Raw genomic sequence first — 16,533 nt, forward strand, 5'->3', positions numbered from 1 at the left:
AAAAATCATGATTGTAAAGAATTCTTAATGACAGGAGGAAATGGTCACTCTATATAAGGATAGGTCAAAATCCAGGATATAAAATTATATAAACAGAATGCTAGTGATTTTTTGAAAAAGAATAAAAGTCAAAATAGAGAGACCCCAAAACAGTGATTATTGCTAAGTGGTAGAATTGTGCAGGGTTTTCTAAAATAATGTTTGTCTTTCAACTGTTTTATAATCTATAATATTACAATAATTAGCAAAATAGAAACAGTAGCTAAAAATTATTCTAAAATAATTGAGCGAAAAGAAAACTGGTAGTTTGGTTAGAAATATCAAATGTGTTTTATACTATCAGTTGTTCAGAGTCCTTACTATAAAAAGGGCAAGAAATAATGCAATACATCAGAATTTCTAAATCTTTTTATTGCCCAGCAAAGGTTCAAAACAGACAACACACTTGTTAATATATCCAAAGGAAAGCAGCAAATGACCATACAACCTTCTTTAGCAGTGAGACAACCAGAGGCTATTCTACCACGTTCTTTTAGGAGGGTCAGTTACAAAACTGGCTTGTTTACCCAGTTTCTGTGAATAGCTTAGCAGTTGAAGTAGTCAAAGCTAAAGTCTCCTACCCTTTTTATTTTGGAACAGAAAATGTACACTCCAAGTCTCTCTCTCATACAAGCATCTACAAGCACACATCCGACTTAATCCAATTATCTGCATTCTTACCTGAATCATTTTAGTGTGGACCCCCTGCCCCATTTCAATTCCACCATGAGTCACCAACACAGACCCATCTAGATAAATGTGAACCAGGGCAGCAGCCTAAGCAAAAAAGATGAAAACGGTTGCCACGATCTGTTTGATTGGCATGATCACATATCTTGTCAATGAGAAAACCTTTTCCCTGTAAAGCATCCCCTCCCTCCTTTCCACATCTGCTGAAATAAACACAGACCCTTTCCCCATCACCCTGAGAGCAGTGAGCAGAGCCAGGGCGAGGCAGGGACAGGTGCTGCCTCATGATCGTCCCACAAGAGGCCAGCTTGTCGCTGGATGGCTGTGAGTCTGGGGCAGGATTAGGCTGCTTATGCTACTATTTCCTCAGTAGATCAGCTGAGCGCACTGGTACCTTCAAGGATCCCCCCTACCCAGGGTGGAACAATAATCTGGATTTGGATTTTTTGGGGGAGAGGGTGTCAGTTTTAAATGCAAAGTTAAGTATAGATAGTTTGGGGAAGAAAGAAGACTTGTTTACATGAACACTTATCCCCATAGTTGTAGGTATGTTATAGAGAAGCAAAAATAAAAATCCAAATAAGATGGGGCAGATAGACATTACTTTTTTGCTGCAAAATGAGCTAAGCCCACCCTCAATCATCTTGGCCCAGAGTTATAGGGCTTTAGAGTTCGAAGAGAACTTGGAAGTAATCTTATCTAACTGCACAGCTCCCACAGGAATACAGAAGGAACCAAACAGCTAACATAGAATAAAGGGCTGCTGTGGTCAGAAACACCCAGGCTCTAAGCTAAGCATGTTTTACAGTCAATAGGAATGTGCCTTCTTGCCAAGTCTGCTTGTGCTAAACTAGGGGGTATGGAGATGGGCCAGGAGACTGAGATATCCCAGGAGATGGCAGAAAATGTGAATGGCGCCTTCACTTTGAGCCTCCAGTATACGAGCAATATTAACAGCATATGGGCCTAGAGAAAAATGCTTCTAGTGCTTCCACTGTGGTTCAGGTGGCCTGCAAGGCACACACCTTTACTGCTGCTCAATTGGGAAATGCCAGCCTCTTAGATGTAGTCTAGGCCAGCCAGGGGTCACTAAAAGCTATCGGCTGTTTCTTAATATCTAAGCTTCTATGCAGAGTGGCATAATAATCTAGGATTTGTAAAGGCAGGTCTTCAGAAAATTCTGGCGACAAGCTAATTTCCATTTAATGAAGCTAAAATTTTTAAGCCTTGCTTTACTCACTTAGATTACTTATAAACAACCCTGGTCAGAAGTGAAAGTCAAGACTTCCGGGTAAGATGGCGGAAGAGTAAGACGCGGAGATCACCTTCCTCCCCACGGATACACCAGAAATACAGCTACACGTGGAACAACTCCTACAGAACACCTACTGAACGCTGGCAGAAGACCCCAGACCTCCCAAAAGGCAAGAAACTCCCCACATACCTGGGTAGGGCAAAGCGGAGAGATCCGCACACAGAGGATCGGTGCCGAGCGGCACTCACCAGCCCGAAAGGCTTGTCTGCTCGCCCGCCGGGGAGCGCAGCGCTGGAAGCTGAGGCTCGGGCTTCGGTCAGAGCGCAGGGAGAGGACTGGGGCTGGCGGCGAGAACTCAGCCTGAAGGGGGCTAATGTGCCACAGCTAGCCGGGAGGGAGTCCGTGAAAACTCTGGAGCTGCCGAAGAGGCAAGAGACTTTTTCTCCCCTCTTGGTTTCCTGGTGCGCTAGGAGAGGGGATTAAGAGCGCTGCTTAAAGGGGCTCCACGGACGGGCGCGAGTCGCGACTGAAAGCGCGGAGCCCAGTGACAGGCGTGGGACGCTGGGGCTGCTGCTGCCGCCGCCAAGAAGCCTGTGTGCGAGCGCAGGTCACTGCCCACACCGCCCTTCCGGGAGCCTGTGCAGCCCGCCACTGCCGGGGTCCCGGGATCCAGGGGCGGCATCCCTGGGAGAACGCACGGCGCGCCTTGGGCTGGTGCAACGTCACGCCGACCTCTGCCGCTGCAGGCTTGCCCCGCACTCCGTGCCCCTCCCTCCCGCCCGGCCTGAGTGAGCCAGAGTCCCCGAAGAGGCTGCTCCTTTAACCCTGTCCTATCTGAGCGAAGAACAGACGCCCTCCGGCGACCTACACGCAGAGGCGGGGCTAAATCCAAAGCTGAGACCCAGGAGCTGTGAGAACAAAGAAGAGAAAGGGAAACCTCTCCCAGCAGCCTCAGAAGCAGCGGATTAAAGCTCCACAATCAACTTGATGTACCCTGCATCTGCGGAATACATGAATAGACAACACATCATCCCAAATTGAGGAGCCCGGAGTCAGTGCTGTGCCTCTGAGGTGGGAGAGCCAACTTCAGGACACTGGTCCACAAGAGACCTCCCAGCTCCACATAATATCAAACGGCGAAAATCTTCCAGAGATCTCCATCTCAACACCAGCACCCAGCTTCACTCAACGACCAGCAGGCTACAGTGCTGGACACCCTGAGCCAAACAACTAGCAAGACAGGAACACAACGCCACCCATTAGCAGAGAGGTGGCCTAAAATCATAAAAAGTCCACAGACACCCCAAAACACACCACCAGACGTGGACCTGCCCACCAGAAAGACAAGATCCAGCCTCATCCACCAGAACACAGGCACTAGTCCCCTCCACCAGGAAGCCTACACAACCCACTAAACCAACCTTAGCCACTGGGGACAGACACCAAAAACAACAGGAACTACGAACCTGCAGCCTGCAAAAAGGAGACCCCAAACACAGTAACATAAGCAAAATGAGAAGACAGAAAAACACACAGCAGGAGAAGGAGCAAGATAAAAACCCACCAGACCTAACAAATGAAGAGGTAATAGGCAGTCTACCTGAAAAAGAATTCAGAATAATGATGGTAAAGATGATCCAAGATTCTATTTCCCAGATCCAAAATCTTGGAAATAGAATAGACAAAATGCAAGAAACAGTTAACAAGGACCTAGAAGAACTAAAGATGAATCAAGCATCGATTAAAAACACAATACATGAAATAAAAAATACTCTAGATGGGATCAATAGCAGAATAACTGAGGCAGAAGAACGGATAAGTGAGGTGGAAGATAAAATAGTGGAAATAACTGCTGCAGAGCAAAATAAAGAAAAAAGAATGAAAAGAACAGAGGACAGTCTCAGAGACCTCTGGGACAACATTAAACGCACCAACATTCGAATTATAGGGGTTCCAGAAGAAGAAGAGAAAAAGAAAGGGACTGAGAAAATATTTGAAGAGATTATAGTTGAAAACTTCCCTAATATGGGAAAAGAAATAGTTAATCAAGTCCAGGAGGCACAGAGAGTCCCATACAGAATAAATCCAAGGAGAAATACGCCAAGACACATATTAATCAAACTGTCAAAAATTAAACACAAAGAAATCATATTAAAAGCAGCAAGGCAAAAACAACAAATAACACACAAGGGAATCCCCATCAGGATAACAGCTGATCTCTCAGCAGAAACTCTACAAGCCAGAAGGGAGTGGCAGGACATACTTAAAGTGATGAAGGAGAAAAACCTGCAACCAAGATTACTCTACCCAGCAAGGATCTCATTCAGATTTGATGGAGAAATTAAAACGTTTACAGACAAGCAAAAGCTGAGAGAGTTCAGCACCACCAAACCAGCTTTACAACAAATGCTAAAGGAACTTCTCTAGGCAAGAAACACAACAGAAGTAAAAGACCTACAATAATGAACCCAAAACAATTAAGAAAATGGGAATAGGAACATACATATCGATAATTACCTTAAATGTAAATGGACTAAATGCTCCCACCAAAAGACACAGAGTGGCTGAATGGATACAAAAACAAGACCCATCTATATGCTGTCTACAAGAGACCCACTTCAGACCTAGAGACACATACAGACTGAAAGTAAGGGGATGGAAAAAGATATTCCATGCAAATGGAAACCAAAAGAAAGCTGGAGTAGCAATTCTCATATCAGACAAAATAGACTTTAAAATAAGGACTACTAGAAGAGACAAAGAAGGACACTACATAATGATCAAGGGATCGATCCAAGAAGAAGATATAACAATTGTAAATATTTATGCACCCAACATAGGAGCACCTCAATACATAAGGCAAATACTAACAGCCATAAAAGGAGAAATCGACAGTAACACAATCATAGTAGGGGACTTTAACACCCCACTTTCACCAATGGACAGATCATCCAAAATGAAAATAAATAAGGAAACACAAGCTTTAAATGATACATTAAACAAGATGGACTTAATTGATATTTATAGGACATTCCATCCAAAAACAACAGAATACACATTTTTCTCAAGTGCTCATGGAACATTCTCCAGGATAGATCATATCTTGGGTCACAAATCAAGCCTTGGTAAATTTAAGAAAATTGAAATTGTATCAAGTATCTTTTCCGACCACAATGCTATGAGACTAGATATCAATTACAGGAAAAGAGCTGTAAAAAATACAAACACATGGAGGCTAAACAATACACTACTTAATAACGAAGTGATCACTGAAGAAATCAAAGAGGAAATTAAAAAATACCTAGAAACAAATGACAATGGAGACACGACGACCCAAAACCTATGGGATGCAGCAAAAGCAGTTCTAAGAGGGAAGTTTATAGCAATACAATCCCACCTTAAGAAACAGGAAACATCTCGAATAAACAACCTAACCTTGCACCTAAAGCAATTAGAGAAAGAAGAACAAAAACATCCCAAAGTTAGCAGAAGGAAAGAAATCATAAAAATCAGATCAGAAATAAATGAAAAAGAAATGAAGGAAACGATAGCAAAGATCAATAAAACTAAAAGCTGGTTCTTTGAGAAGATAAACAAAATTGATAAACCATTAGCCAGACTCATCAAGAAAAAAAGGGAGAAGACTCAAATCAATAGAATTAGAAATGAAAAAGGAGAAGTAACAACTGACACTGCAGAAATACAAAAGATCATGAGAGATTACTATAAGCAACTCTATGCCAATAAAATGGACAACCTGGAAGAAATGGACAAATTCTTAGAAATGCACAACCTGCCGAGACTGAATCAGGAAGAAATAGAAAATATGAACAGACCAATCACAAGCACTGAAATTGAAACTGTGATAAAAAATCTTCCAACAAACAAAAGCCCAGGACCAGATGGCTTCACAGGCGAATTCTATCAAGCATTTAGAGAAGAGCTAACACCTATCCTTCTGAAACTCTTCCAAAATATAGCAGAGGGAGGAACACTCCCAAACTCATTCTACGAGGCCACCATCACCTTGATACCAAAACCAGGCAAGGATGTCACAAAGAAAGAAAACTACAGGCCAATATCACTGATGAACATAGATGCAAAAATCCTCAACAAAATACTAGCAAACAGAATCCAACAGCACATTAAAAGGATCATACACCATGATCAAGTGGGGTTTATTCCAGGAATGCAAGGATTCTTCAATATATGCAAATCAATCAACGTGATACACCATATTAACAAATTGAAGGAGAAAAACCATATGATCATCTCAATAGATGCAGAGAAAGCTTTCGACAAAATTCAACACCCATTTATGATAAAAACCCTGCAGAAAGTAGGCATAGAGGGAACTTTCCTCAACATAATAAAGGCCATATATGACAAACCCACAGCCAGCATCGTCCTCAATGGTGAAAAACTGAAACCATTTCCACTAAGATCAGGAACAAGACAAGGTTGCCCACTCTCACCACTCTTATTCAACCTAGTTTTGGAAGTTTTAGCCACAGCAATCAGAGAAGAAGAGGAAATAAAAGGAATCCAAATTGGAAAAGAAGAAGTAAAGCTGTCACTGTTTGCAGATGACATGATACTATACATAGAGAATCCTAAAGATGCTACCAGAAAACTACTAGAGTTAATCAATGAATTTGGTAAAGTTGCAGGATACAAAATTAATGCACAGAAATCTCTGGCATTCCTATATACTGATGATGAAAAATCTGAAAGTGAAATCAAGGAAACACTCCCATTTACCATTGCAACAAAAAGAATAAAATATCTAGGAATAAACCTACCTAAGGAGACAAAAGACCTGTATGCAGAAAATTATAAGACACTGATGAAAGAAATTAAAGATGATACAAATAGATGGAGAGATGTACCATGTTCTTGGATTGGAAGAATCAACATTGTGAAAATGACTCTACTACCCAAAGCAATCTACAGGTTCAATGCAATCCCTATCAAACTACCACTGGCATTTTTCACAGAACTAGAACAAAAAATTTCACAATTTGTATGGAAACACAAAAGACCCCGAATAGCCAAAGCAATCTTGAGAACGAAAAATGGAGCTGGAGGAATCAGGCTCCCTGACTTCAGACTATACTACAAAGCTACAGTAATCAAGACAGTATGGTACTGGCACAAAAACAGAAAGATAGATCAATGGAACAGGATAGAAAGCCCAGAGTTAAACCCACGGACATATGGTCACCTTATCTTTGATAAAGGAGGCAGGAATGTACAGTGGAGAAAGGACAGTCTCTTCAATAAGTGGTGCTGGGAAAACTGGTTAGGGACATGTAAAAGTATGAGATTAGATCACTCCCTAACACCATACACAAAAATAAGCTCAAAATGGATTAAAGACCTAAATGTAAGGCCAGACACTATCAAACTCTTAGAGGAAAACATAGGCAGAACACTCTATGACATAAATCACAGCAAGATCCTTTTTGACCCACCTCCTAGAGAAATGGAAATAAAGACAAAAATAAACACATGGGACCTAATGAAACTTAAAAGCTTTTGCACAGCAAAGGAAACCATAAACAAGACCAAAAGACAACCCTCAGAATGGGAGAAAATATTTGCAAATGAAGCAACTGACAAAGGATTAATCTCCAAAATTTATAAGCAGCTCATGCAGCTCAATAACAAAAAAACAAACAACCCAATCCAAAAATGGGCAGAAGACCTAAATAGACATTTCTCCACAGAAGATATACAGACTGCCAACAAACACATGAAAGGATGCTCAACATCTTTACTCATTAGAGAAATGCAAATCAAAACTACAATGAGATATCATCTCACACCAGTCAGAATGGCCATCATCAAAAAATCTAGAAACAATAAATGCTGGAGAGGGTGTGGAAAAAAGGGAACACTCTTGCACTGCTGGTGGGAATGTGAATTGGTACAGCCGCTATGGAGAACGGTATGGAGGTTCCTTAAAAAACTACAAATAGAACTACCATATGACCCAGCAATCCCACTACTGGGCATATACCCTGAGAAAACCATAATTCAAAAAGAGACATGTACCAAAATGTTCATAGCAGCCCTATTTACAATAGCCCGGAGATGGAAACAACCTAAGTGTCCATCATCGGATGAATGGATAAAGAAGATGTGGCACATATATACAATGGAATATTACTCAGCCATAAAAAGAAATGAAATTGAGCTATTTGTAATGAGGTGGATAGACCTAGAGTCTGTCATACAGAGTGAAGTAAGTCAGAAAGAGAAAGACAAATACTGTATGCTAACACATATATATGGAATTTAAGAAAAAAAAATGTCATGAAGAACATAGGGGTAAGACAGGAATAAAGACACAGACCTACTAGAGAATGGACTTGAGGATATGGGGAGGGGGAAGGGTAAGCTGTGACAAAGTGAAAGAGCGGCATGGACATATATACACTACCAAACGTGAGGTAGATAGCTAGTGGGAAGCAGCCGCATAGCACAGGGAGATCAGCTCGGTACTTTGTGACCGCCTGGAGGGGTGGGATAGGGAGGGTGGGAGGGAGACGCAAAAGGGAGGGGATATGGAAACATATGTATATGTATAACTGATTAAATTTGTTATAAAGCAAAAAAATAAAATAAGTTAAAAAAAAAAAAAAAAAAAAAAAAAAAAAAGAAGTGAAAGTCAAAGGAACTGCATGTCAATCACCAGATATGCCCAAGGAAAGGAGTGCATTCCTAGGTCGATTCTTTGCCCACCAGAAGGACCTTTATAGCCATCTGTGGGCCATGGGCCACACTTGAAGAGCTGTCTCTTTACTGGCATCCAAAGGTTCACACTACTCTAGCAAATGACAAGCAGAAGGCTCTAGCATTCCAAATCAGGCACTTTGACAGTGAAAATGCACTCTATTTACCTGGTCAGCTGGTATAAACTAGGGATGTATTGAGAAAATGGTGACATAGGAGCACTTTCTCTGAGGACAAAGGCACATACACTCACAGCCCAAGGGAGAATCTTAGAACCTTAGGAGAGGCATCGTTGCCATAATAATCATATCCAAGTGCCTTGGGGAGATCCAGCAGAGCATGTTTTACTGTCTGTTGACATATCAGTCCTGGAAACGCTGTCTTGTGCTCCTGGTCATTTATTCTCTAAACAATAAAGATAAGGAGTGACATCCTCTACAAAGCACCCAGGGCGGGCTGCCCAGGGGTTATGCACCAGAAGGCAGGGGATGCCAGCTGCAGCGGCTGCTCCTGGGCTCCTTCTACGGCACCTCTTTGTAGTCTGCTGGAATGTAAGCCCCCTGAAAGGAAAGTCTGTGTCCTAAGGCATCCTTTGCAAAGCAACATACTACCTCATGAGCAGTAAGTACTCAATAAAAGTTTGATAAATGAATTGGCAACAGCATAGCCATTTAATCTGATCCTTAAGCTTGTAGACACTATATTTGGCCTCCTTGGCTCTGCCAGCAATTCAGAAGTTGCTTGTGGGTGAAATGTGTAGCTGGCACATGTGACTGAACTACAAGTACAGTGGATTGTGCATTTCCTTCATGTGTGACCCCGCTGGCAGCAGCGCTCTGCCTGTGTGTCCAGGGCAGCATTTCTGTCCGAGACTGCTGAGTAACTTGTCCCATGTGCTGTTGCAGTCTTCTTGGGCCACTTAAAATGTCAAATTTGGTTCAGTTAAGTGGCACCACCGGATGGCCCATTGTTAGCGCCACAAAAGATAATTCTGCAAAGCTGCATCTACGGGCTTCCCTGGTGGAGCAGTGGTTGAGAGTCCGCCTGCTGATGCAGGGGACACGGGTTCGTGCCCCGGTCCGGGAGGATCCCACATGCCACGGAGCGGCTGGGCCCGTGAGCCATGGCCGCTGAGCCTGCGCATCCGGAGCCTGTGCTCCGCAACGGGAGAGGCCACAACAGTGAGAGGCCCGTGTACCGCAAAAAAAAAAAAAAACCTGCATCTACGAAATCAGCACAACTGGCACGTGGGAACAGATAGGTCTCCAATATAAACCTGGAACTTAGTCTGTGAAATTTAAGTCCTCAAGCAATGACTGCTGGTGTTGGTGAGACATGAGCTTTGACCCAACAGATTCCCAAAATGTCACAGCCATTCAAACAGTTGAGTTCCTCTTCTGTGCCAGGCACCGTATGAAGGCACTGGGAATACAGAGATTCATTAGATACTGTGTGCACTTCAGTGCTCTGTCTAGGAATTAAATGTAATGCAGGTGAGGCATGTCTGACACCCTCAGCTGTTGGGAGCACAGTCCTGAAGTCAAGTCCTTTTTCTACCACTCACTAGCTGGATGTCCTTCTGTAGGAGAGCGGACCTCTGTGGGCTTCAGCTCCCCCTTCTATGAAACAGAATCACACCAGCCAACAGAGGGGAGATGGGGCTTAAATCAAGTGGGAAATTGCAAATCACCCAGCCTAGGGCCGTAGACACAGAAGGTGCTCTAGTTCCCCCTCTATCTGGTTTGCTTCAGAACAGAGGCTTTCAGCGTGTGGCTTCCAGGAAGCAGCCTGACTGATCTCAAACTCCTCAATTCAACTCTGCAATTCAGCCTTAAGCAAATGTTTTAAGCACAGAAGCTGGTTTCCAGGGAAGGATGGGAGGGGATGGTGGTGGTGGGGAGAGCGTCTCAGGAGCCTTTGAGAATGAATTTGTGCTGCTGGCTGTTGTCTAGTTTCTTCCCAGCTGAGCTGAATCCCACCTCAGTTCCCTCCAGAAGGTGCTATGGGGAAGCAGCTTGATGTAACTGACAAAGCACAGCTTCTGGAGCCTCTGAGACCTGAGTTCTAGCACCAGCCCCGCCTCTCACCAGCTGTGGGACTCTGGACAAGTTATTTAAGCTCTCTGGGCCTCAGTTTCTCATAATTAACATAAGGTTACAAATCTTATAGGTTGCCCTGAGGGCTGAATGAGATGAAATCTAAAAGAGCTTACAACATAGTAGGTGCTCAGTAATTATCGTTAATTTTTATCTACTTTTTGAGAAATTTCTGATGAGAGAAATGGGACAGACCTAGTTTCCTGTGGAGGCCAGGTATTAAGTAATGGCAACCATTGAATACAGACAGCCTGCCATGTCTACCCACAGCCTAACGCCCCCAAATTTCCAGAAGATTCATATACAATGGAAATTGTTTTCTGCATGATCCTGGTCAGCGTACTCAAGGACAGCTGGCCCAGACTGACCTCTTTGCTGCCAGCTGGCTAATCAGTTTGCCCCAGAACTATATACAAAGAGTCACTGCTCACTAACCCTTTTCTAGGGATAGTTTTCCCCCTTCCTTTCCTTTTTAATAACCTTGTTTTTACATATATATGGAATTTAAGAAAAAAAAAGTCATGAAGAACCTAGGGGTAAAACAGGAATAAAGACACAGACCTACTTGAGAATGGACTTGAGGATATGGGGAGGGGGAAGGGTAAGCTGTGACAAAGCGAAAGAGAGGCATGGACATATATACACTACCAAACGTAAGGTAGATAGGTAGTGGGAAGCAGCCGCATAGTACAGGGAGATCAGCTCGGTGCTTTGTGACCGCCTGGAGGGGTGGGATAGGGAGGGTGGGAGGGAGGGAGACGCAAGAGGGAAGGGATGGGGGAACAGATGTATATGTATGACTGATTCACTTTGTTATAAAGCAGAAACTAATAAAAAAAAAAAGAAATTCAAACTGTATAAATAAATAAATAAATAAATAACCTTGTTTTTGCCTTTATTCCTCAACCAGAGCCTCTTGACTCTCTCATCTGAGTAAATCGTAGGCAGATGACTAAACAACATCTGTGCTGTTTTGCCGTCGTAAACAGGAGAGGCATAGGAAGGCTGCACTCAGATCACCACTGTGCTGTTAGACGCCCCTCTGCGTTAACCCACCACAATCAAAGCTGCGTGAAAACGTTCTGGTGATTTCATCGAGGCTGAGTCAGGATAGATGGGTGGATGATGGGTGTGGAAATGGGGGAAGGGCCTTCCTGCCTGCTTTTCCTGGCCTCCCCATCACACGGCCTACACACTAGTGCTCCTCACGGCCCCACCCCCACTGATCCCTATTCTGTCAGCGCTCAACACACACACCTGCTGTACCTTCTTCACGGTTCAGCCAAAGGTGTGAACTCTGCGAAGGGGAGTGACTACAGTCTTGAGGGCTCTGCCGCCTCATCCACATGTATGTATAGATACACACACGGACACGTAAGAACATAGGGAACAGGGTTCCCACGTCCCTGCTGTACAATGAGCGACAATAAAGACCACCAGCTGACCAGGGTAAGTTCCACTCAAGAATGAAGAGGTGGAACCTGCAAGTGAGGTTTAGCAACCAAGCAGGGAATTCATTTAATCAATTAAAGAAAGTAAACAACAAGAATAGATTTTTCAGGACTTCCCTGGTGGCGCAGTGGTTAAGAATCTGCCTGCCAACGCAGAGGACACGGGTTCGAGCCCTGGGCTGGGAAGGTCCCACATGCCGTGCAGCGGCTGGGCCCGTGAGCCACAACTACCGAGCCCGCGTGCTGCAACTACTGGAGCCTGTGTACCTAGAGTCCATGCTCTGCAACAAGAGAAGCCACCGCAATGAGAAGCCCGCGCACCGCAACAAAGAGTAGCCTCTGCTCGCCCCAACTAGAGAAAGCCTGTGCGCAGCAATGAAGACCCAAAGCAGCCAAAAATAAATAAATAAATTTATTTTTTAAAAAAAAGAATAGATTTTCAGTCCTCCCCATGATACCTTTAACGGCTATAAAGTGAAAAACAAACTTCTATGATTGTGTTTGAAAAGCTATTTAAATGATTTATTTTTCTGGATGTAATTTTCCCCAACCCACCAAAAAGGGGAGGAACACTGACTGCCTCGCAGCTTCTTGTTATTATTTCATTTCCTGTTTCTATCTCACAGAATCAGAGTAGCTGAAGAGGAGTCTTGGGGGTCATTGGTCCCCACCCTTATTTTATACTTAAGTGATATGGGCCCACAGTGAGCTAACTCAGCTGTTCAATTCCAAGGCCAGGAATAGGTGCTGGGTCTCCCAATTTCCCAGCAAGAATGCTTGTCACCAACCCTGGGGAAGTGGGCAAAGTAGCTCTCGTCTCCTCTGGAGAAAAACTAGTTGGACGGAGCACAGCTTTGGGGAAGTTGAACAATTAGATATTGCAACCATATGGCTAATCCACCTTAATGGAAAGTTTCCTCAACACCTTTTGATTTGTCTGTTTGGAGAACTAACCTGACCAGCAGCAACTGATCCAAGGCCGACAGGAAACTTGAGGGGGACCATTGCCAGCCCCTTCTTCTTCCAGCAATTCTCCGAGTTGAATTTTTCTACAGCTGCTTTCCTTAGGGCGTAGGAAGACATGGCCATGCATTCTTTCCAACACTGGATCAGGTTCTTGGCATTAATCTCTTGTTTGTAGGGTGTTTGATCAATTTCCTTATACATGTTTATCGTTCGGACCTACAAAAGAGAAGGAGATCAAAAGGGTTGGGGGGGCGGGCCTCCCTGGTGGCGCAGTGGTTGAGAGTCCGCCTGCCGATGCAGGGGATACGGGTTCGTGCCCCGGTCTGGGAGGATCCCATATGCCGCGGAGCGGCTGGGCCCGTGAGCCATGGCCGCTGAGCCTGTGCGTCCGGAGCCTGTGCTCCGCAACGGGAGAGGCCACAACAGTGAGAGGCCCGCGTACAGCAAAAAAAAAAAAAAAAAAAAGGGTTCGGGGGGCACGAGGCAGACGTAGTCTCTCCCACCCACTGTCCTCCTCGTCAAATTCTGCTCATCATAGAAAACCCAAACTGAGTTCAATCTACTCCTTGCTGAAGCCTTTTCCAACACATAACATCTTCCTCTTCCTCTACTCAGAGCCTCTATCAAATGTGTTAGCACTTATATGCCTTCGATGCCGCTCTTGTGTGAGTTCAGAGGAAGGACTCCTTGCCTCATATTCCTTATATAACTCAACAGTGCAGTCTAGGTACACCGTGGACTCTTAATTCCAGTTGTACTTGTGAGTATCTGTTGAAAGGTAATGCTGAATTTAATTCCAGGCTACATGATCCGTGTGATTTCAATTTTCAGATGCTGAGGCAAGAGAAGACCACTCACTTCCAAACAGGAAACTATGAAAGTTTGTTTAAATATAGCCCATAACTAGGATGAAAAGCCAATTAAGAGATTCTATCCCAGGATGTCTGAAGCAGAGTAGAATTCTTCCTGAATTCCCAGAAATTGGTGACTAAGGCGCCCAGCTGAGAACAAAAGGTCAAGTACTTCACATTCTCAGCTGAGAAAACTCTCAGCAGTTGAGGCCAGCCCTCTCCCCAAGCTGACAGGGGCCATTATAGACATATCTTCTTCCCATCTCCCCCTCCAAAAAGTCTCAGATCATTATAAAAGGATGACTGGAAATTAGTGAGCTGTGCCATTTTGGGGAATGTGTTTTTGTTGTTGTTGTTTTTTGGGGTTTAAAAAAATTTATTTATTTATTTGGCTGTGCTGGGTCTTAGTTGTGGCACACAGGATCTTAAGTTGCAGCACATGGGATCTTTAGTTGCAGCACGTGGGATCTTTAGTTGCGGCATGTGGTACCTAGTTCCCTGACCAGGGATCTAACCCAGACCCCCTCCATTGGGAGTGCGGATCTTAACCACTGGACCACCAGGGAAATCCCTGCTGTGGTGTTTTGAAGGACGGCTACTCTCTCCTCCATCTTCTCTGGAGATGAAGGGAGGTCATTAGCTGATCCTCCTCCTAGTGCTACCAATGTGACAGCACATGTGGGAAAGAGGCCATGGTGAGACAGCCAGGAAGGGAGGGGCAAGGGCCCCCCACCCAAGTTCAAGAGACATAAAGATGATGGCTCCTGCCTATGGTCACAAATTCTAGTGCTGGGGGGGAAGGAGGTAGATGAATCAGGGACTGGGGCTTTCCATGGATGGCTGCAGCATGGGGCCAAGAGGCGCGGGATTCAGGGGATGCTGCGTGAGGGGCCAGCTGAGGGTCAGTAGGAGATTTAATGCTTGCAGGGGACTGTCGATTTCTGAGAGGGCTGGCAGAAATGGAGCCCGGAGACAACATACTTGAAAAGTGGCTCCATCTAACCAAGAAGAGGACAGAGAGCTTGCTGGGAGAAGTCAGCTGGGGAGATGCTGTCTGTTTTCCCTGGTCCTCACGGGAGGGAGAAGGGGGCAGAGGGCACACCTTCTGCCCACCCCAACTCTATTCCAGGATCCTGGGAAGGGAACCGAGCTTTTTAATGAATGAAATTGGGACCAAGACTTAAAGAACAGAAAGGAGGCCATTTTAGTAACTGAAATGACTCAGATGACAGCTCCCTAAGATGTTAAGGAAGCAGAGGAAAGAAGGGTTTGACAGAACTTATTAGTAGCAGTTATACTTCTAACCCATGGAGACTTCTCACTAACAATGAATCCAGAGCTCACTTCTCAACACCCTCTGCCCCAGGATTTTTGAGGAGCCCGAGTAAGACAAGGGCCCCTGAACTCTGGAGTCCTGCTCTGTATTAACTAGTTAGCTGGGTTACCTCCAGCAAATCATGTAGCTCCTATGGACCCCAAATTCCTCAACATGAAGACTCCCAGTGGCCCTCCCACCTCTAAAATTCACTATCTTTCGTCTGTGAAACTAATTCAGTTTTACCTTCTCAGGAGACAACCCGCATTTGGCTGCAACTTCCGTGATACAGGATTCGGTGATCAGCCCTGTCTGAGGAAAGCCAAACCCTCGCAAAGCCGTGTTGGATGGAAGGTTGGTTCTGCACGCCCACGCCCGACAGCGCAGGTTGGGAAACTTGTAGGCATTTTCCATTTTCAGAAGTCCCATCTCTATCATCTGGGGAAATCCAGAGTTGATGTGATGAGACCTCATCCTTCTGCACCTGTTTTACCATCCTGAGACTTCGGACCAAAATCAGGCCAGAAATGACCTACGTCACATCAAACATGCTAACCTTGACCCATGTCTCGAATTAAATGCATTTTTACTGTAAAATGATTTTTAAAGATTTGAATAATTTTTTTTGAAATAATTACTTTTACATTTTCACATTAGGGCTAATGCATTTTCCCCCAGGTTTTAAAAGTTTCCAAAAGCCTTTGAAGCATTCATAGGCCCTCTCAGTCTACAGAATGTAGAGTCTCTCTCTGTTTACAGAATAAAATATCCTGAAAAACAGGAAAAAAAATGTTGGTATTTGGCCTAATGCATTTGTTCTCAACCAGGGGCAATTTTCCCCTCTTCCTTCCTGGGACATTTGCCAATGTCTGGAGATATTTTGGGTTGTTAGGTCTGGAGGGTAGCTGCGCCACTGACACATACTGGATAGAAGCCAATGATACTGAGGGACATCTTATAGTGCACAGGGTGGCCCTACAGCAAAGAAGTATCCATTTCAAAACATCAGTGGGGTCAAGGTGAAGGTCTAATGCTTGCATCTGGGAAAAGAGCTCTAAGTTTGGGAAACACGGAGATAACACACAGATGCAGACTTAGCCAGTATCTCTGGGCTCACCCTGGGGGCACCAGT

At 44.4% G+C, this 16,533-nt stretch overlaps 1 protein-coding gene across 3 annotated transcripts in view; it reads right to left on the reverse strand.

Moving 5' to 3' along the window:
- AOX1 (aldehyde oxidase 1) overlaps window positions 1-16,533 on the reverse strand; it is an 83,918-nt gene that overhangs the window by 15,423 nt on the left and 51,962 nt on the right. For all 3 annotated transcript variants that reach the window (XM_082630126.1, XM_082630125.1, XM_082630124.1), the window contains 3 exons: window positions 15,648-15,839; window positions 13,224-13,451; window positions 721-816 (listed from right to left, as the gene is read on the reverse strand). In XM_082630126.1, coding sequence (XP_082486252.1) covers window positions 721-816; window positions 13,224-13,451; window positions 15,648-15,839 — 516 coding nt within the window. The remainder of the gene's footprint in view (window positions 1-720; window positions 817-13,223; window positions 13,452-15,647; window positions 15,840-16,533) is intronic.

The sequence above is a fragment of the Mesoplodon mirus genome (genome assembly GCF_964341445.2).
Source record: "Mesoplodon mirus genome assembly, chromosome: 8".
NCBI lineage: Eukaryota > Metazoa > Chordata > Mammalia > Artiodactyla > Ziphiidae > Mesoplodon > Mesoplodon mirus.